The sequence below is a fragment of the Venturia canescens genome, chromosome 6, assembly GCF_019457755.1.
Source record: "Venturia canescens isolate UGA chromosome 6, ASM1945775v1, whole genome shotgun sequence".
Lineage (NCBI taxonomy): Eukaryota > Metazoa > Arthropoda > Insecta > Hymenoptera > Ichneumonidae > Venturia > Venturia canescens.
The window spans coordinates 3,800,862-3,820,517 of NC_057426.1; the positions used below are offsets into that span (position 1 = coordinate 3,800,862).

A 19,656-nucleotide genomic window follows, 5' to 3' on the forward strand; every position below is an offset into this window, starting at 1 on the left:
GCAAGCCCTCCAGTCACGTATTGCATGTTAAAGGCAGCGGAATCAATAACGTCCCTGATGATTCATCTCAGCTCGTTTATATGTATGTATATACGACAACAAAGCTTCATACGTCTTTGCAGAATATTGATACAACGTCAATACACCGACTAACTTTATTCCAATGCCTTTTATTGCCCTTTTCATCTACTGCCCACTTCACTTTCTCCTACCTTTGATAAATCCATCCCAAAAAAGGTCTCGAATGCTGCTTTGAGTCGAGGGCGAAAAAGATGGAGAAAATAAATCGTTTATATCGGTGCGGAATTCATTTTCCGATTGGCAAATAAACTTTCGAGATTTCTTACGATAAAATGGTCGAAAAAATTGCCGAGTTGAAAAAAATTGCGAAATTTCAATTCGAATATATTTGCGACGAGGATGAATCTTGATTTGATTATTTTTCAGGTTTTTCTTTCGAAAACGTAGAAATGGGGAATGATGCAACTTTAAGGAAGTTGAGGCATTGGAACGAAAATGATGTCATCGCTTTTAAACCGAGTGCATCTTATAAAGTGAAGTGTAAAAAAAATCAGTTAAATTTTCAAACAGTTTAGGAGCGTCGTTGCTGAGAAAAATCAATAACAATTTGAGCCAAATAACATGTAATCTTGTCGAAGTCAAGACACATTCAGTGATATCTCCGTTAAAAATGATGCTAAAAATATGAAATTTTTTGGGCAACATGAACGAGGCTTGCCGAATAATGTCAATTTTTTTCAGATTTATTAGGAGATTTGCTGAGATTATATTAATAATAATCTGTTTCCCGTGCAGTATTTTGAGGCTAGGATCGTCACTGTTCGTGTTTTCGACTGAGCTTTCACCAGTTTTTCGTCTTTTATTCCCCAACTTTTCTTTAAAGTGTATGCAACATCGCCAAACTGTAAACTGGCCTAACTTTTGAAAGGTACAGGTCATAACTTTTGGATAAAAAAAAGACTGTACAGCCTCAACTTCCTTAAGCCACGCGTCTACCGTGCAAGAACATCGAAACGTCAAATTCGAATAATCAAGCGCCTTAACTGTCGATTTTTCAGTCGTTCACGACCGTCCTCCCTTTCCTCTGTGGCTGTTTCGCTATTTTGTAGAAGGGATGAGGGTAAAGGAGACGCGAACTTGGCGCCCTGAAGACTTGGATCGTTAAGTCTTGTCTGGCGCTTCGGAGCAACGAGTCTTCGCTTCATTTCGTTCTCGCAACATGGATAAAGACGTTTGTACGTGTATAAGGCTGCTCCAGAAGTCGCGAGATTCGCTGTAAATCATCAGCAGAGAGGGAACAAAAAGTGGATAAAAACTTGTGTCGGTTAGAAGCTTTTTCGAGTTACGATCTTTCCGGCTGCAGAAAAGCGCTCGATTAATTGGAAAATTTGATAAAATGTTTCTGACGCAACAGAATTTAAGGGAGCGTCTCAAAGTTTGCCAGATAATTTTCGCTTTTTGTTGACAAATTTTATTTCGGGAACCACCCCGAGGTTGTTAGAAACATTAACAAAGAAACGCACGTTTCCAAAATCTGATGCTCCCACACACGTTTCTTTCCCCATTTGAGCAAATTTATAGAACCGACGAAACGAGATGTGAGAGTCTCAGTTGCGTCTGACCACATCAAGCTCGTTTCCACTCGGCAAGCTATACCTCGGAAATGAAATTGATCACCGGGCTTTATGCCTCGGCAAACAGATCATAAAATTTTCATCTCTCACCCTTCGCTATTTTTCTTTTGATTTTCCTTTTCCAGGTACTTCGCAGCATCGCGGTTCCTTGGAATTCTCATTTTTGCGATGAGCCTGCAGTGAGGAAATAAAAATCATCGAACCGAGTTCCTTCGGCTGGTCGAAAATATTGCGGGTTCGAGGACATTTTTGTCGAAACTTCGCAATCAATTTTGTGACGAAGAACCTCAGAATTTACCAAATTTTGGTCCACCCCGGTGGGATTTTGTTCGACGAGGAATATTTTTCTGCCAGCCTCCGAGTGCAGAAAATAGACAAATTTTTACACACGTGTGAATATCAAACTGAGGAAATGTCCGTTACTCGCATTTTTTTACCATCGGAAAAAAATAAAGAAGGAAGTAAGGAAGTGAAGAAAAGCGAGTTTTTCTTGTGCTTTCCTGACATTCACGAGCGATGCGGACCGAGCGCTCACTTTCATGCTAAATTTCGAAGCCATTTTCCATCAATCTTCTCGCCTCTCTTCGAACGTATGCATACACACAGCACACAATATTTATTCGGCGAAGCTACAAAGATACGCAGAAGCAGCAGGGGAGGAAAGCTATCATGGAAAAATCGAATGAATAAAGATGCGGGGAAAGGAATATGGAGATTGTTACATTCGTGAATCGAAAGGAGAATGAGAATGGAAAAGAAGCCGGAATAAAAGTCCCCGAATATTGCTTTTCTCGCAACTTTTTCCTCTCGCACGAACAATTATCGATAAGTTTTTATCGACAAAGTCCTTGCTCAGTAGAAGCGTAGATATTCCATTTTCCACTAATTCTCAGCATCGATGAAATTATTGACGTTTGAAGATGAATACCGAAAGGGCTTTGTCGTGACTCGAGGCGCTTCGCTAGGACGAGCACGAGGCTGGAGGTTTTCAAAACCGAGTTTTCCTGCGTCGTGGTGGAAAATGTATAAACGAAGAGGTCACTCCGCGTCGATATCGTTTCTATTGATGCCTGGGCTGCCTCGTGTTTCGACTTTTGTCCACGCGTACCCAGCAAGCACGTCGGAGACGAACGTCATCGCGAGAAATATCAAAACTCATCCTGCGGCTTTGGATCCTTCAATTCTGCAAGGGCCAAAATCCCCCAAATGCGCAAAGACTCTCCCACATTTTCCTTCTCCGAACACTCGCCTCGCGTAGAACTTTCAGGTGAAAATAAAATTCGCGAGGATCGCTGCGAGGGCGAAGTAGTTTGGGAACACACATTTTTCTCGTTTTTTTTCGAAATAATGCGAACGGAATTGCCAATTCAAAATCAAGAATGAAAATTTCATTGAAAACGCCACTTTGAGTCGAGAAAATACGAAAGAAAATTTAAGCGCGTCGCAACTACTGATTTCGACCTTGTCCCGGAGAATACTCGAGGATGAGGGAACGAATTTAACACTTCTGAATACGCCCGAAATGCGAATATTTTTCTCTCTTTTTCGACGTGAAAAATGAATATTTTTCATTACTTGACAGCTGATTGGACCAGCACACGAAAAAGGGGTCGGTACTTTTGACCGGACCCATCAATTTCTATGGACATCGACAAGCTGAATCCCAATTTCGACCCAGTTCAACGCCTACGCCCACCAACTTTGAGTAAATTTCAAAAAACCACAGAAAATGTCGAGAAACTGCATTTTTCAGTATTCCCAAGTTTTTTCTGACCTATCGTGCACAATTTTTGTGTAATTTGATGCGCCCAATTCGAATTCAAGGTTATTTCAGCTCTTCCACTTCTAAAATATTGAGCAGATTGCAAAAAACTTTTAAAAATTCGAAAAAATCGCATTTTCGAGTACTCAAATATTTGCTCGATCTGTGTCGTGCATGGTTTTTGTGCAATTCGACGCGCCACATCGATGTCCACGGTTGACTTAACCTCGGGTCATGAAAACGTCGAGCAAATATCGAAAAACCTCTAAAAATGTAGAAAATTTTTCAAAAAGTGTATTTACCTGATTTCGGTATGTTATTCGCGTATAGAAATAAATTTTGCTCGATTGGGCGAAGGGATACGTGACGTGGAGAAAAAATCGATTTTTTGCTTCAAATTTGAATTGAAAAAAAAAATTTCAATCACCGAACAATTCTGGACAAGAATTTTTTGTGAAAGAGCGAAAAAAATTGGAAACTCAAGAGTTTGTAAATTTTGGAGATTTTTTTCAATATCAATTCGCGTACCGAGGTCGTTAGGAACCTTGGTAATGATGATAATACGCGTGAAAAGGAATCCCCGAGAATCGAGCTTCTCAGGCCGCCACACTGGTTTACCCCCTTAATGAAGAGCTCTCGAGAATGGAAAGGGATCGGGGTGACAGCTTAAACTTTTCGCGGAATACGACAAACCAGTGTCTTTTTAATAATTCACTGTTAAGGATGAAAGGGAACTCGTTGTCTCGGGACTCGTGTCGTATACGCGCACTTTAGTATTTATGAAATATATACGCGTATATTTATTATACATAGATGTATGGGGTTGACGAGAAAATTAGGTTGGCGAAGCCCGGACTTTGTTCTCGCCGGGAGCAGCAGGACACTTTAATTCCCGAGAGTCTTTTCGAGGCACTTATGGCTCGAGCGAATGGTTCAGTCGGAACGAAACAAAAGTAGCGAAGAAGCACGAAAAGGAGGAGTCGAAGCTGGAGCTCTTCGATTTATTTTCATGTAAACGTAAAATTTCGTTGATTCATGTTCGTTGGGAGAAAAGTTTGAAAACGAGATTATTGTGTGACCTTGACGTCAATGGTTTTCGTACATAAATTGTTGAAAGAGATTTGTTGTTTCGTAAATTTAACGCGAAAGAATATTTTCACGCGAAGCTCGTTGGGACGAGCTGTATCCACGTGAAAATGCTTCGTGTTTAAATCGGTTTTTCTTTATTTTTCATTTCAAACAAATGAGAAAATGATAGCGTGGGTGGAACAAAGTCATCAGGTGGGGCATTTATCGCGACACAGATCGGAAGAGTCAAGAATAATGCGGGTTTTGGAACTGCAGCTCTCGAGAGCCTGTGCTGCTATATGAGAGAATGTATCGCTCGACGACGTTCTCAGAAGGCGCTTATCGTTAGAACACAGCCGAGGGCTAGACAATCAAGAGAACGATCGTCGCACTAATGGCCTAACATTATTCGAACGCGAGCAGAGAGAGAAAGAGATTTTGGATCACACTTCGCGGCTTTGATTACTCGCAATAACAAATGTATAATAAACGTATTTTCCAGGCGCCAGACTCCGCAGCGGTCTTTCGGTACGAATGAAACTTTTGTATTTGCGATTTCGTTAACGGTTTTTTCAATAGAATATTCGTCATTTCGAACGTAACCGAGTCATTAGTTTTGAGCATTTTTTAATTTAAGTCAGATAACGTAAAAGTACATTTTACTTCAAGATTACGTGCAAGTAAATCATTTTTTTTTAATGGAAAATATTCTTTTGAACTCACGAAAAGTGTAGGAAATTTTGCATCATTCCTCCGAAATGGCATTGAAGGGGACTAATTGAAAAGCACTGTGCAGTGAGTCTGTCACCGCTTGTCCTTGAAAAAATGACATCAAGTTTTGTGCAGCACGAAATCCTCCGAGTAAGCAGTTCGAGCATATTAAAAAAAAGAAGGAATTTCGTTCGGGTGGCAAGTACTCTGCGACAGAATGCGACAAATTATACGTTACACGCGATTTGTAGTGACGAAGCGGTAGTTCAGGATTCTGACTACTGGAGGCAGGAGTGCGCGAGCTGTAATCGCTGCAGTGGCGGGTGGGGCGGGTGGCGGGTGTAAGGTGTAAGCCGAAAGGGGAAAAGAGGGTGAAGAGGGTCAGAGCGAGCGTGACGTTCGCTGCGGCAACATTGTGGTGTGTTTCTCTTAAAAAAAAAAACTCAACAGTGGACAAGTCAATTCCACGTGTTAATAAACGTGAAAACTTGCGTCATTCAAAGAAAAAACTTTCGGGGAATCCACAATGGTTTTAGACATCGATCTTTTCCGCGAAGATAAGGGTAACAACCCGGAAAAAGTGCGTGAAAACCAACGGAAACGTTTTAAAGATGTTGGCTTGGTGGAGGCGGTTATCGAGAAAGACAAGTTTTGGAGACAGCTGCGACACCGTGCCGACAATTTAAATAAGTTGAAAAATGTCTGTAGCAAAGAAATTGGGGAAAGGATGAAGAAGAAAGAAGCTTTGGGCGACGACGATACCATTCCTAAGGACATCTCCGAAAATCTTGATGCGCTCACTGTCGATAACCTAAAACCTTTGACTGTCGTGCAAATAAAGAAAATTCGAGCTCTAATCGATGAAGCAATTGTTGCAAATGATGGAGAACTTTCAAAAACAGTGTCATCGAGGGATTTGGCTCTTCGCGAAGTAGGAAATCATCTGGATGCTTCAGTGCCTGTCAGTAATGATGAGGAAGAAAATAAGGTAATTTATTGATTGAAATCGAAATGAATTTTGCTAAAAGGACGATGTTTTCTTATTCTCCTTCTCTTTCAATACTCATTCCAGGTTGAAAGAACATTTGGTGACTGTGAACAACGTAAAAAATACTCCCATGTTGATCTAATTCACATGATCGATGGAATGGACGGCGAAAGAGGAACAGCCGTTGCTGGTGGAAGAGGATATTTCCTGACCGGACCTGCTGTATTTTTGGAGCATGCTCTAATCCAATACGCGTTAAGAAAACTTTTTGACAAGGATTACAAGCCTCTGTACACTCCATTCTTCATGCGCAAGGATGCGATGCAAGAAGTTGCCCAATTGGCACAGTTCGATGAGGAATTATACAAAGTGAGAACAAAAATATTTTTTTGTTCTTTTTTTATGAAATATAATTTTTTTGAAACTTCATCAGGTTACTGGCAAAGCAAGTGAAAAAGGAGATGAAAAAGATGCGGAGGAAAAATATCTGATTGCAACTTCAGAGCAACCTATCGCTGCTTTCCATAGGAATGAATGGATTCCCGAAGCTAGTCTGCCCATAAAGTATGCTGGACTTTCGACATGTTTTAGACAAGAGGTTGGATCTCATGGACGTGATACAAGAGGAATTTTTAGGGTTCATCAATTCGAAAAGGTATGAAAGATTATAGTTTTCAGTAAAAACGAATTCTTTTGTGATAGAAGAACGAAGCATAAAAATGGAGTGCAATCAAATAAAGAGAGATTTAAGTTGGTATAACGATCCTTTTTGCGAATATGTTTCAAAACGAAAACGATTTGTTGACGCAGGTGGAACAATTTTGTCTGACATCGCCCCACGACAACAAATCTTGGGAAATGATGGAAGAAATGATTACGAATGCGGAGGAGTTTTACCAAGACCTTGATATTCCTTATCGCATCGTAAATATCGTTTCAGGTGCACTGAATCATGCTGCATCGAAAAAACTCGATTTGGAAGCGTGGTTCCCAGGCTCGGGAGCTTTTCGCGAATTGGTCTCGTGTAGCAATTGTCTTGATTATCAAGCTCGACGATTGTTGGTCAGGTAAACAATGAACGAAATAATTCAAGGATCGAATATAAGTAGTTGATTTATAAAAAATAAAACGTCGAATTTGATCGCTTGAATTCAAAGTTTCAATCCATTACTACGGATTATTACAATTTTAATCGAATTTCGGAATCCAAACGATTGAAATAGAAAATGCAAGAATCCAAAAAACTGAATCTCAATAAGAATTGTGAATAATTATTCTTACGCTCGATTCATAAACTGTGAATCATTTGCAGATATGGACAAACGAAGAAGATGAACGCAGCTGTGGATTACGTGCACATGTTGAACGCAACGATGTGCGCTGTGACTCGCGTCATTTGCGCAATTCTCGAAGTTCATCAAACAGAAACGGGAATCAAAGTTCCAAAAGCAATTTCGTCATTCATGCCAACGAAATATCAGGAAGAAATTCCTTTCGTCAAACCTGCGCCAATCGAAGAGGCTGAGACAAAGAAGCAGAAAAAGCAAAAGGAAAATATGGCTAAATAAAGGCTTATATCCGTGAATGGAAAATGGAAAAATATCAACTTACTGGAGCTTCTTTTTCATTGCATTTGAATAAGCATTTTTAGTCAAGGGACTACAAATAAAGCGCTTTGTTATTAAAAAAAAAAAAAGACTATACGAATTTATCTTTGACTTAACCCAGAGCAAAACTCGATCGCTGATGGAACATTTTTTCCTGCAACATTTTATATTATAGCATCAAAAATACACCGAAAGTATGATTATTAAGTAAAAATATTGTGCAAATAAAAACTAACGATTCGTCAACTGGTTTCTTCGGCCTCGAGTTTTTCAATCAATCTTTTTCGTTCTTCGGCTCGTCTCATATTTTGCAGAACGGCATTTTCGAATTCGGCATCGGATACTCTACTCTGGGTTGCCTAAAAAAGTATATTTTATTAATTTTAGAAACTCTAGTGCAAAAATATGCTCTCGGCAATTTGTTCAAATTTTGAGACTCGAGACTCACAAAAATGTTCGGCGCTGAAGAGCACCCTGGAAAAGTGGTGGTCCGTGTATTCAGCGTAGGTTCCATCGAGGGGAACAATCCTGTACCGCGAGGTGCGTTCGAAAAATTTATTTTTGATTTCGTAGACGTTTTTTCGGATTCCCATAATCCTTGGAGGGTCAGAGGATTGTGCGAAAGTCCTAATTCGATTTGGGCTGCCGTTTCCTGAAAAATTAGAAAAATAAAAATACTCTTGAATTTCTATTTTGATAATTGGGCCTTTCTGCTCATTCAAAACAATAATTACCGCTGCATCCGCATCTTTGTACTCAACGAGGGCGCTGCCTTTTTTCGTTGTCGAAATCACAAGTACAGCGATGTCACCGTGCTGACAAAAACATGAATTATGATTAAAGAAGCAATATTTTTGTAATTGTAAAAAAAGCCCTAGCGGATTGTATGACCAGAATTTTGATCGAAACGACCACAAAAACGACCGAAATCGATCGTTTTCGGTGGTTTTCGGTCGTTTCGACCGAAATCTTGGTCGTACAATCCGCTAGGAAGGGTTTTAGAAATGCGATTATAAATACCTTTGAGAGTATTCGGTGCAGAGTATCGTAATCATAACCACCATTCGCTGGATCATCTTTCGCAGCCTTCCATTTGATTTTGATTCTAGTATTACCTGCAGAATTTTTATTTCCACGATTTTTCGAGCCGTACAACTGTTCGTAAATTTGTTGTCGAACAAAGGCAACTTCTTCCTCTACTTGCTTCGAACCCTCCTTTTGCAACCTTTCAATTTCAGCCTAAAGAATAAATTGGCTGATAAAAACTTGAATTGTGTTACATCAATTATAAGACAAACAATAATTAAAGTACGTCAGTTTTTCAAAATTAACTCAAAATGTACTATTTAAATCTGACAGTATTTGAATTTACCACTGCAATTGACTTAAATGACATGAAATTTGTGCTTGAAGTTTCATTAAAAAATCATGATTCTTTGACAGAATGAAGTTCTAAAACTCCATTTTTCTTGACAGGATTAAGGAATTGACTTACTTTGAGTTTCTGCTCATCACTTTTTGAACTGAAATTAGGATTCTGGGACTGCCTATAAGCTTCTTCGCGTGCTTCCAAATCATCCTTCAACTTTTTGCGCTTGGTATCGTACTGTGTGGCTCTAAGTTTTGCTTGGTGGCGAGCTTTGAGAACTTTGTCATATGCTGCCTGAATGAAGAACCATTTAAAAAAAGGAACAACAGTGAAATATTTTTTTCTGTATAACTAGAGAGAGAATACGTTTTTATTATTTCAAGTTCGCTCACCCTGGCAGAATCGTCCGTTAATATTTCCAAAGCCCTTGACAATTGATGAAACAATTCAGCTGCCTTTGGGTTATCTGGATTTTTGTCCGGATGGCATGATAGGGCTTTTTTTCTGTATGCAGTTTTGATCTAATAGACAAAAATAAGGAAATTTGCAAGACACAAAAGAAACTATTTTTGTGATAAACGTTATTCGAACGTTTCGACAACACGATTTTGATGAGTTTTCAATACATACCTCTTTTGTCGACGCTTCCGCGACTGTCCCGATTAATGCGTAGAGATCAATTTGCATAAGATCTTCCATGTTCGTTTTGTTATTATAAATCAACTAACAAAAATTCCAAATTTGAAAATAGAACGTTTTATTTATTTTTCAAACAAAAATGTTTACGTTTGAGTGCCGCATAACCTCGCACTCGTTGATTGACGCAACGATCAGCTGTTGAAACTGCCGCCGCGCAAAAGCTCCACCTACCAGCGTTCGAATGGTTCAACAACAATGGTATCCTACAATCATATGTTCTGTATTTATTGCATGTGACGTTTCGTTTCGTGCGACTCCACTCAAACAAATTCGTTCCTAAAATTGATCGGTTTGTGATAAAAAATAGTGAGCACTTATCGTTAAAATGATCGAGGAACTCGCTAAAGATTATGGATCATATGTAAAAACAGATATAACGGATCAAGTAAGATTTTGATAACCTAATCTTTTTTATCGCTACTTCATCGTTCCTCAAACTACAAATTGTGCGTGACATGTTTATTACAACTGCAATAAATTCATTCGATTTTAAGTTTTGATCGAGTGTTTCTTATTTTTTACAGATGAAAAATGTTCACGAAACCATAGAAGATATGATGGCTCGTTTAGAGGAGTTTGAGTCAATCATTGGTATGGTAAGTAATTATTTAATAATTCCAGATTGAACTAAATTAGAGTGCGAAAAAATTGTGAAAATTTTTCGAAATAAGGTTCAGACTGTCGGAGCAGAATGTACTAGCGAACATCGACCTCGTTTGCAATCAGTTCGTCCAGAATTGTCGAGTTTGTGCAAACGTATAGACGCCCTTGAGCACATAGTTGCGAGAGCGAACGTGGATTTGACAGCTCTTGAAACGGCGGTCGAAACGGCCGAGGCTGAACTCGGGGGAGTTGGAGTTTCGGATCGTATTCTCGGAATGCTGAATCCAATTTCACATCTTTTCGTAAGTTCATCAAATGGATCCACAAAAGAGAATTCAATGAAATTCTGATCGAAAATGTTTTGTTTTTCTGAACTTTCAGAAAAGTAAAAACACGGAATCTCCAACTGTAAGGCCACTGACGAATTTCGAGCCACCTCCAATTTATCATACCGAAGACTTTTTTACGAACACTTAAAATATTTATAACTTAAACAATTCATTACTGATAAAAAGTGTAATCAATTACGACTTAATAGTCATCTTCAAAAAAATATCATCGATTAGAATTTATGTACAGAAAAGATACTGAAATGTAGGACAAAATAATTTTGGGGAGTAACGCTGAGGAGATTCCTGTCTTCGAAGGTAATTTTTAGATCAGAACGTTTCCAAAACGTTTTGAATTTTTTCATCTTATTGCTTGGTACACCGGCAGAAAAGTTTGAAATGTTAAATTCATTCTAAAAAGTTGTTGAGATTCGAAAAGCCTGCTTTCTTATTTCCATCAGGATTTTTATTAGAAAATTCGAAAAAAATGAATAATAAATGGTCAAAAAAACCACGTCGAGAAAAAAAGAGCTTTTCATTTAGTTCCACTTTCAATCCCAAGCCAAGATAGTATGCTTTCCGTACATTTCTTACGGTAACAGGGTTTTATTTGGGCTTGTTTCATTCCCTCGATGTCACAATTTTCCCCCACGCAATGACGCCATCGAACTCGTCGTCCAGTGCCACAAGTTACGCTGCAGGGTGCCCAGTGTCCCCAAAGGTCCCACTCCATCTCTTTTTCATCTTTAATTGTCACAAAATTCATGTCTTGTAATAAAGTAGAATGATAGCCATTGATCACAGAGAGCTTATACAAAAAATTTGGAAACCATCTATGCTGTTATCGTCATCTTTCTTCTCTTCGTTATACTCGTTCGAGTTGATTATTTCTCGTTCTAGATTCGGTGATTCTCTATCTTCGAGCGACCTTTTCCCAAATTTTGGACCAAGCCAGTTTTCTCTTCGCTCACGACGTCGACGGTACCGTCCCAGGTTTCTCCAGGAGCGTGGAGAAAATTTCTTGTGTCGTCTACGGTGAGCTGTGTGTCGTCGCAATCGATTGGCGGGTCGAAAATCGACTGAAAACGGACCTTTTGTTGCATTGTTGATCTGAAATGCAGAGAAAATACAAATTTTATATTCGTATCCACTAGAAAATGAGTAATTTTCCATTGCGAGGGACTAATAATTTTTCACCTCAATTTTATCAAGTCGATACTCGTCCTGTTGAGCCTCCAGTAGAATTCCAATCTTGTTTATTTCATTTCGAACATTTGTCGCAAATATCCATTCGAGATAATAAATGATTACTAGGACCAAAAAAATTTGCATAACATTCTACGTTCTTCGCGTCCTTTTTGCTCTCGATCTTGATATAAAAAACTTTATTTTCGTTAATTATTTATATTACACTTATGTACACGAGAAAATAAATAAACCGTAATTCAGAGTTTGACGTTTCGACGTCAAAAATTGACATTTTCGAAATTGCATGAAATATGAAAAAAAAAAAAAAACATCGCTTAATATTGATCGTATCTACGCAGTTGTAAAAAAAAGTCTCAACGCTTTATTGGATGAATTGGAGAGTAAATGAATTGATACGACGAAAAATAAAATTTTGTTCCTACGAAAATATCACAATCGGAAAAATGATTTGTGGGCACGTCCTTTAGGCATTTGGCCTTGCAATCTGAGTCTCCGAACTGCTTCCCTCAAATGTTTCGGCTGCAGAGGGCCCGACTCATTATTCGCCTCCATAACGTCCAAAGCTTCTTCGACTATTTCGCCAACAAAAACTTTTGCGATTCCTGACATCGCAATTACGACGTTTTGAGACACAGAACATCCCGTTGTTGTTTGCATTATCTGTAAACAATGGAGTTTGAATGGGTTATTTATTATTCGAAGCCAAATTCAGCTAAATTTTTTCATGTTTCAGTTTTTTTATCTCGTCTGGAATAATTACCCTTTTTATGGCTGCTTTTGGAAAAGCTGCTCTCCTATACATTTCGTATCTATCCAATTGATCTTCGGTGAAATTCGAAACCAGGACTCTGTACAAAAAAAAAAGATATGCAATTGAATTTGAAAAATTTTCGTTCAACAAGAATCTACATTGATCTTGAAACATAAAAGAAAATATATGGAAACGATTTGAATGATCAAAAACGTAGCGAATTTTGGATAAATAAATCCAAATTTAAAATGATGGAAAATAATGTCAAGCACGTTTTTTTCTATTACTGCATTTTCTCTCTTTCTTCTTCCTCCAATTCCCGTTTGGATTTTTCTTTGCTTTCCCGTCTGTCTTTCAGAGTCATTGGACCAGAGTGTGGTAAAACTATGACGTTATCAAAAATCCGATCTCTGTTGGAATGTTCCATTTCCTCTCTGCCGTTAGTGCCCACTTCCTGTTTAACTAGGTCAAGATTGCTCCCTGACTCTTGCGGTTTATCGCCAACTTCGGAGCCAGTGTTTTCATGATCCGAATTGGATTTTGTACTGGAGGTATCAAGCTCCGTCTAGAATGGTTAATTTTTTTGTTTACAATTTTTAACAGAAATTTGTTTTCTAGTCCAACTAAAGACTTGATTGATCACTATTTTTCATTTATCAATTTGTTTATTGGTAAATTTTAAATTTGATAACAAATTTATGAATATAAATACAACTTACTTTTATAGCCTGGGAAGAAATTTCCATACCCACTTCATTGCTCGGATCTTTTGGCTCTGGTTTGCTCTCAAAGGAATTAAAATGGTCATCTTTCTCATCAATATCAATCTGATCACTGTCATTGCCAGAGTCGTCTTTTCCAAACAGGTCATCCATTACTAAAAAGTTCAACTCCTACCTAATTCTAACTCAACAACAATGAAAAAAATACGAAATTCTATAAACTGTTATGTTTACAAATTTTTGTTTAAATGAAAAGTAAACAAAACGAGGAATCCTTTGAACTTTTCGAAACAATCAAGATTGTTGATCACCATGATTGTTGTTATTTGATATTTAAACGTATATAATGAATGAAGAAACAAGTATTTATAGCATTTATATATATTGATTAATTAATTAAGCATTTATATATATTTAATGATAATCAGTTTTGAATTATTATCAACAGATATTCCATTTCGTTGCTCTTGTTTAGTTTATTTATATTTATACCTTTGAAATAATTTCTGAAATAAAATAACCTCACTATGAACTTTTGGTCCGCGTCAAATAGTTTGTCTGCGAAGAACTTCTCGCTGTGGCGCTAGTATCGCACTTTTAATCGTTGGGGAGAAAGGGAGGGAGATAAATTTTGACAGAGACGACACAACGGATGAAAAATAAGCTTTTATTTCAATATTGAAAAATAGATCGATATTCAAACTAAGAACAAATATATTTTTTTATTCTACTCTTAGTAAAAGAAGATTTTTCCTGCAAGTCTGTGCATTATACAGTAGCAGCTTAATTATTTAAGGTATGAAAATATATTTATACAAAAAGTACGGATCACCTATGTACATACTAACAATAAACCTTCATTTTTTCAGGTACTCTGAAATTACTTTACAACTATGTGAACAAGTGCTGTTTTGCATATTGCCAAATACAGATTGCACCTGTAACGTGAACGTTCAAGGATCTCACGACTCCGTTTTGTGGAATTTCCACACACGTATCCAGAAGTGGAATCAAGTTTGCCGGAATGCCATCTTTTTCGTTCCTTCAATAAAACGACCATACTTGAGAATAGGAATGTCTTCACAAAACTTTGTGTTCTGTTGCTCAGAAACCTGACGAGCGTTTGCGAAAATTGGCTGGCACGACTTACCCTAGCAGGAGTATTGTTTTTTTATCAAACTCCATTTCATTCAAATTTGTACTGTTAGCGGTCTGTTCTGCACCGACTAATTTCCATCCGTTCAGCCGTTGTTCGAGTAAATAATTTTTCAAAAGATGAGCTTTGACCTATGAAATTCCAAGTATAATATTTGTCGTCGAATTATACGTAGGAACTTCAGTGACTCGAAATTGGTTCAACAAACCTCTGTTATTGTGATCCACTTTTCAGCGGACATGCTCAGCGTCTGAAATTCTCGATCTTCGACATATTTCAGGCTCCCAATAACCAGTTCTTTGGCTCCGAAGATTTCACAGGTTCTCGCGAGTCCTCCGAGGTTCGGTGCTCGATCAATGAGAGAAGCAACCACGATGATACCCGCATCGGTGTTCCGTGTAATTTTCCGTGCGAGTGCAGCTTTCGAGACTTCCGAGAGTTCGTCGGTAAACGGTGTCATCGATTTCCAAGGTATGATTTTCTTTTGAATATCACTGAGACCTCCCTCGTTCGTCGAATCAATTTCTTCCCACGAATCGCCACCTTCGACCAATAAGTTTTATAAAAACGTCTTCGTTATCAATCTATTGAATTAAAAAATCGATGTTGCAGTATTTACCGGCTGATTTCGGGGGTCGTTTGAGAAATTTAATTCTTTTCCATTTGGGAGAGCATTCCTGCGGGATTGGATAATTGTGACCATGGACAAACTGCCATATAGAGGCTTTGATCCACTCGTCCGGCGGTAAGCCCGTTAAGCGTGGCAGATGCTCATAAATGAACTAAAAATTTGTCCAAACTTGAGTAACAAATGTTGTCGAGCCTTGCGAGACGGTTTGAATAAATAAAAATACCTCTAAATTGTAGTCTTCGTTCGGATGAAACTCTGTGAAATAAAAATCGTCCATTACTTTTGGGGAATTTTTAGTCAAATTTCCGTGGCGAAGACTTTCTTGTACAGCTTTGAAGATGATTTTGTATCGATAACGGTGCTCTTCTGGCAACATTTCGTACAATTTTGCAACGATCACCTGAAACAAATGTAAAAAACTATTAAAAATAGCAAAGAGAGACAAATACTCCTTTAAAAGTTTATCTTTTTAGTTACAAACCTGACTATAGAGACGGACGTTAAATTGTTGACTCATGCAACTCGGCAAAAGATGCGACATCGCTTGGGAAATGAACTTGATTTTTGCCTCATCTTTAAGCAATCGTGAAATGTGATAAACTATACTGGATACGGAAACTAGACTCCCTGGACGCTTTTCAATCGCCTACCAGCGAAAAAAAAACTTTTGTTTGAACAATCTTGGACTCTCGGTTTATTTTCAGCTGATATATTACTTACGAATTCAAAAAGTACCCATATGGATTCATCCATCAAGGAATTTGCGTAGATCCTTACAAGCAGCCACTCTTGCATCAATCGTACACTCGGCTGATTACTTTCAGTGATCAATAACTCGCACATTTCCTCGTAAAGATATCGTACTTCTTCCTTTGTGAAAATTCGTTGAGAAAACTTTTAATATCTGAGTATTACGATAAATATAAATCGAAATACGAAAAATATTTTAGCTTACGTCGTTTAGATAAGGTTCCAGTACCAGTAGAGCTTGCATCGCTCTGTGCTTCAGTCTGTGCACGTGAGAATTGTCGAAGTATCTTTTGTTTCGATGATTCTTCAAAATCAGTAAAATTTCCTGGAGCATCTTTTCGCGAAATGTCGAATTCAATTCTTTTGGTTCTCCCAAAAATTCCATCATAGCGATGACTGCTCGACATCGAATGCTTATATCCTTGCCGCTAATCAATAGACAGAAAGAGAATCACTATTCATCCAGTTATTATGTTTGTAAAAAAAAACGAATATCCGAGAACTCGAGCTTCAGATTCCAAAATGAGATACTTACATGTTGCTATGTAGCGGATCATTATGGTTCATTGCAGCTGCAGCTATTTTTTGATCATGCCGTGGAACTTCTCCGTGAAAAAGGCAGACTATAAGAGGTTGTAGAAAAAGGAGTGCATCGTCTCTATCTAATTCTATCACTTCAGTAATGAATGTGTGCCGGAGATTTGGCACTTTGCGTCCTTCTTCCATCAGCTGATCGACCCACTAAAAAATGACAGGAATATGTTTTGTTAATCACTGGAATATCTGATCAAATTAAAATGATTTAAAAACTGACGTTTTGGAGTCAACTTACCTTGATTGCTATTTCTTTTGCTTCATTCAAATTTAAAAAATTTGAATCAACTATGAGTTGCGTGAGTTGTTTTATTATATCAAAGAATACTTTTGATTTTTTCACTTGAAAAACCAGCCGGCACGATAGCCGAGTGATTGAAATTATATAGCTAAGATCTTCGGTCTTCAATTGTTGGTAATGGGCGACCAGTGGGTGACAAATCATTTGTGCAACGTCAATGATAGTTTTTTCGGGTCCTATTTCAACAAGAAGCTGGAGGTTTTGGAGCCAAAATCCACTGTCGACTAGGTCATCGAAATTTGCATGTTGGATATAGCTGGAGATAAATCTAGCCATGTTTTTACAACCATCATAAACGATTTTTTTATCAAATTCGTCGTTGGTTTTCGCCTCGTCTTCTCGACGAACGTGTAATATTTCTTCTTCAAAATACTTGAACAATGATTGAATCTTGGTTGGGCTTACTTTCGAGGCAAACTTAGGGTATTTAATATAAGAATGCCATGTATTGTACCTGTTTACCGCCTTCAAGGCATACATCCAGTGGTATTTACTCAATTTGTTAGGATTCAGAATGAAATTAATACATCGGTTGAAGAAGCTTTTCAAATGGCCACTTCGCGGCTGGCAATAGTCGTGTAATATCAAAGCTTTGCATGCCAGTGTGTGCTCTGCTTCTGGAATTTGCGCTTTCTCGATGCAACTTTCTACTATGCATACAATAGCTTGATGGTATTGAAGCAAAAATGGGTTGATTTTTAACATACAGACGTCATACTCTTCTCCAGCTAAAATCATTATATACGATAAAAGTTCCAAAACTTTCAGAGTTGTAGCTTTATCTATGTATAATCTGCGATACACATTGTTCAGTGTTTCAAACAATTTGTGGAGACTCCTTTTAGCAGAGCAATTGTTGTGAGACAATATTAGATCCGAAGTGGCAAAAACAACTATTGTAGTTGCAAATGATTTGGTACTCTGTCCTGACCACAGTGTTTCACACTGATTGGAGACGTACAACTGCGCATCTGAAGCTCTGATTATTTTTGATATGTACTCGTGAGTAGGCCCATAAGTCTCTGGGAGTTTTATATATGAATTAAGAGTATGTGTAATGAGCTCCACATCCGGCCAATAAGAATTAGTTGGTATGTATCCACAAACTACCATCCAAAGATTTTCGTGAATGCTGTTATCCAGTGCATAATGCAAACTTCCGAAGTTGCAATTCATGAGGTTATTCCAGCATGCCAATTCTGCTGATGTCCACACATTGTACACTATGTCTTCTATTAGAACTGTCTTAACAAGTGCTTCCAGGATCCATCGAATAGCAATAGGGCACCAGGATATTTTGGAAATAGCTCGAACAAAAGAATTGATTAAAAGTGCTTGAGCTCTTTCAGATTTGATGAAAAATACAACCAACTGAAATACGATTTTTGGATGTTTCTCCTCAATGTAATCAAAATCGTATAGAAGAATGTTGTTTAGGAAATTTGCCAAAAACTCCAGCAAGCTGTCGTCATAAATGTCAAGATCAGCCATAAGGATTTCTTGCAATCCAAGCTTTTTAATTGCAATGTTGTCATGCTGGAGGATCCTTTTGAAAACACACTGGAGCCATTTTCTGTGAAAATGATAGCATTGAGATTTCTGCATGGAATAACCTTTGACGAGATCCGGAAGGTAAGTCAAAGCTGGTAACACAAGATGTTTCTGTTTCTCCTCTGATGATTCGAGGATTAGAAAAAAATATTTTTTCATTGATATAGCAACGGTCTCTTTGCTCTGAGCAGCTGTGTGGATGAACGGTACCATTTCAGTTTTTGATGTGTCAAAATGGTTTCTTATTTGTGACTCATTTGACTCAATAAAATCAAGGACACGTTTCATCAGATAAAAACCTTTTTTGCGCTCTTGATAAATAGTGGAATCAAGACTCCGGAGTAGCACCAACCAGAATTCTGTTGAAATAGAATACTCGTAATGGATCCGTTGCACTTGTTCTTCGTTGGTTGGGAAGCATAGGTCTGCCATTACACATAGCAAATCTAAAATTTTGTCTAGATCATATTGTTGATCAAGTACTTTGTTCCACAGCGGAGTGACAACTTTTGAAACTCCAAATATCAAAATCAGTTTAGGCAAAAGTGTTAGCAGTATTTGCCACTTGGAGCGTGTCTCCTGTTTCATCCATAACTCTAAAACATTCACGATACACTCTGGCAGTTGCTCAAACTCTTCATTTTGGTCATGTTCCTTGTGGAGATGAGAGTGTAAGCTATAAGCATCAGTGACGCATTCTAATACTCTGAGGCAAAGATGCAGAGATTCATGCTCTATGGCTAATCGTTCTTTTTGTGAATCATAACGATCTTTAAACAAATCAATGAGAGCCTCTTTTTTGCTATTGAATGCTAGTTGCAACACAGCAACATCATACAGAAGAGCGAATTCTTGAGTATCGGTGGAACACTCAACATCCCAAAGAGAAAATGTTTCCAGATGTATTTTGTTCTTGTTCCCATCGAAAGTAGACCAACGAATTCCTGAATTTATAAACTTTTGATACTCGTAACAAAGTATCCTACGAAATGTTTCGAGAACCTTGAGATCCGTGCAATTGTTCAATATTTTTTTGTTACATACTTCCAGCACTTCTCGAATTATGAACGATTTTCTCTCTTGATCTTCAGTGAAAATTTCCAGGATCGTTAAATCCGTCGTCGGCACATTCATCAATCGATCGTGTACCTCCATTTCACTACTACTTGCATCTCAGCCACATGCCTCGTGCCAACTTTG

At 38.0% G+C, this 19,656-nt stretch overlaps 6 protein-coding genes and 1 long non-coding RNA gene across 11 annotated transcripts; 3 read left to right on the forward strand and 4 right to left on the reverse strand.

Moving 5' to 3' along the window:
* Nucleotides 1–5,566: 5,566 nt before the first annotated feature.
* SerRS (Seryl-tRNA synthetase) lies at nt 5,567–8,037 on the forward strand. The gene is made up of 5 exons (XM_043421238.1): nt 5,567–6,184; nt 6,269–6,553; nt 6,618–6,839; nt 6,995–7,251; nt 7,497–8,037. Exons 1-5 carry the CDS (start codon nt 5,723–5,725, stop codon nt 7,750–7,752), a joined length of 1,482 nt encoding a protein of 493 aa, XP_043277173.1. The 5' UTR covers nt 5,567–5,722; the 3' UTR covers nt 7,753–8,037.
* Nucleotides 7,792–10,025, reverse strand: LOC122412023 (dnaJ homolog subfamily C member 17). Its single transcript, XM_043421241.1, has 8 exons — nt 9,791–10,025; nt 9,553–9,681; nt 9,287–9,454; nt 8,812–9,030; nt 8,526–8,606; nt 8,240–8,443; nt 8,028–8,150; nt 7,792–7,945 (listed from the first exon to the last, which is right to left on the reverse strand). Exons 1-7 carry the CDS (start codon nt 9,857–9,859, stop codon nt 8,034–8,036), a joined length of 987 nt encoding a protein of 328 aa, XP_043277176.1. The 5' UTR covers nt 9,860–10,025; the 3' UTR covers nt 7,792–7,945; nt 8,028–8,033.
* Nucleotides 10,026–10,063: 38 nt separating this feature from the next.
* On the forward strand, nt 10,064–11,828 carry Blos4 (biogenesis of lysosome-related organelles complex 1 subunit 4). Of its 3 annotated transcripts, XR_006261281.1 has the most exons (5): nt 10,064–10,244; nt 10,384–10,455; nt 10,531–10,764; nt 10,844–11,109; nt 11,692–11,828. XR_006261281.1 is itself a non-coding variant. In XM_043421250.1 (4 exons), the coding sequence occupies exons 1-4, from the start codon at nt 10,185–10,187 to the stop codon at nt 10,937–10,939; spliced, it is 462 nt and encodes a 153-aa protein (XP_043277185.1). In that variant the 5' UTR covers nt 10,064–10,184; the 3' UTR covers nt 10,940–11,305. The 3 variants fall into 3 exon arrangements, 2 of the variants coding, with proteins under 2 accessions (XP_043277185.1, XP_043277186.1); XM_043421250.1 differs by lacking the exon at nt 11,692–11,828 and having other exon boundaries at nt 10,844–11,305; XM_043421251.1 differs by lacking the exon at nt 11,692–11,828 and having other exon boundaries at nt 10,227–10,305; nt 10,844–11,305.
* Nucleotides 11,236–12,138, reverse strand: LOC122412027 (uncharacterized). Its single transcript, XM_043421247.1, has 3 exons — nt 11,989–12,138; nt 11,622–11,901; nt 11,236–11,535 (listed from the first exon to the last, which is right to left on the reverse strand). The coding sequence occupies exons 1-3, from the start codon at nt 12,121–12,123 to the stop codon at nt 11,327–11,329; spliced, it is 624 nt and encodes a 207-aa protein (XP_043277182.1). The 5' UTR covers nt 12,124–12,138; the 3' UTR covers nt 11,236–11,326.
* A 204-nt stretch (nt 12,139–12,342) lies between these two features.
* Nucleotides 12,343–14,051, reverse strand: Taf11 (TATA-box binding protein associated factor 11). 3 transcript variants are annotated; one of them, XM_043421245.1, is made up of 5 exons: nt 13,966–14,051; nt 13,471–13,654; nt 13,039–13,316; nt 12,761–12,848; nt 12,343–12,660 (listed from the first exon to the last, which is right to left on the reverse strand). In XM_043421245.1, exons 2-5 carry the CDS (start codon nt 13,624–13,626, stop codon nt 12,430–12,432), a joined length of 753 nt encoding a protein of 250 aa, XP_043277180.1. In that variant the 5' UTR covers nt 13,627–13,654; nt 13,966–14,051; the 3' UTR covers nt 12,343–12,429. The 3 variants fall into 3 exon arrangements, with proteins under 3 accessions (XP_043277180.1, XP_043277181.1, XP_043277179.1); XM_043421246.1 differs by having other exon boundaries at nt 13,471–13,628; nt 13,966–14,041; XM_043421244.1 differs by lacking the exon at nt 13,966–14,051 and having other exon boundaries at nt 13,471–13,919.
* Nucleotides 14,052–14,121: 70 nt separating this feature from the next.
* Nucleotides 14,122–19,620, reverse strand: LOC122412012 (uncharacterized). The gene is made up of 10 exons (XM_043421220.1): nt 16,843–19,620; nt 16,546–16,751; nt 16,216–16,438; nt 15,981–16,130; nt 15,742–15,906; nt 15,484–15,660; nt 15,249–15,411; nt 14,838–15,172; nt 14,624–14,760; nt 14,122–14,515 (listed from the first exon to the last, which is right to left on the reverse strand). Exons 1-10 carry the CDS (start codon nt 19,609–19,611, stop codon nt 14,365–14,367), a joined length of 4,476 nt encoding a protein of 1,491 aa, XP_043277155.1. The 5' UTR covers nt 19,612–19,620; the 3' UTR covers nt 14,122–14,364.
* On the forward strand, nt 14,963–15,495 carry LOC122412030 (uncharacterized). The gene is made up of 2 exons (XR_006261282.1): nt 14,963–15,100; nt 15,242–15,495. It is a non-coding gene; the product is annotated as an uncharacterized lncRNA (long non-coding RNA).
* Nucleotides 19,621–19,656: the final 36 nt, after the last annotated feature.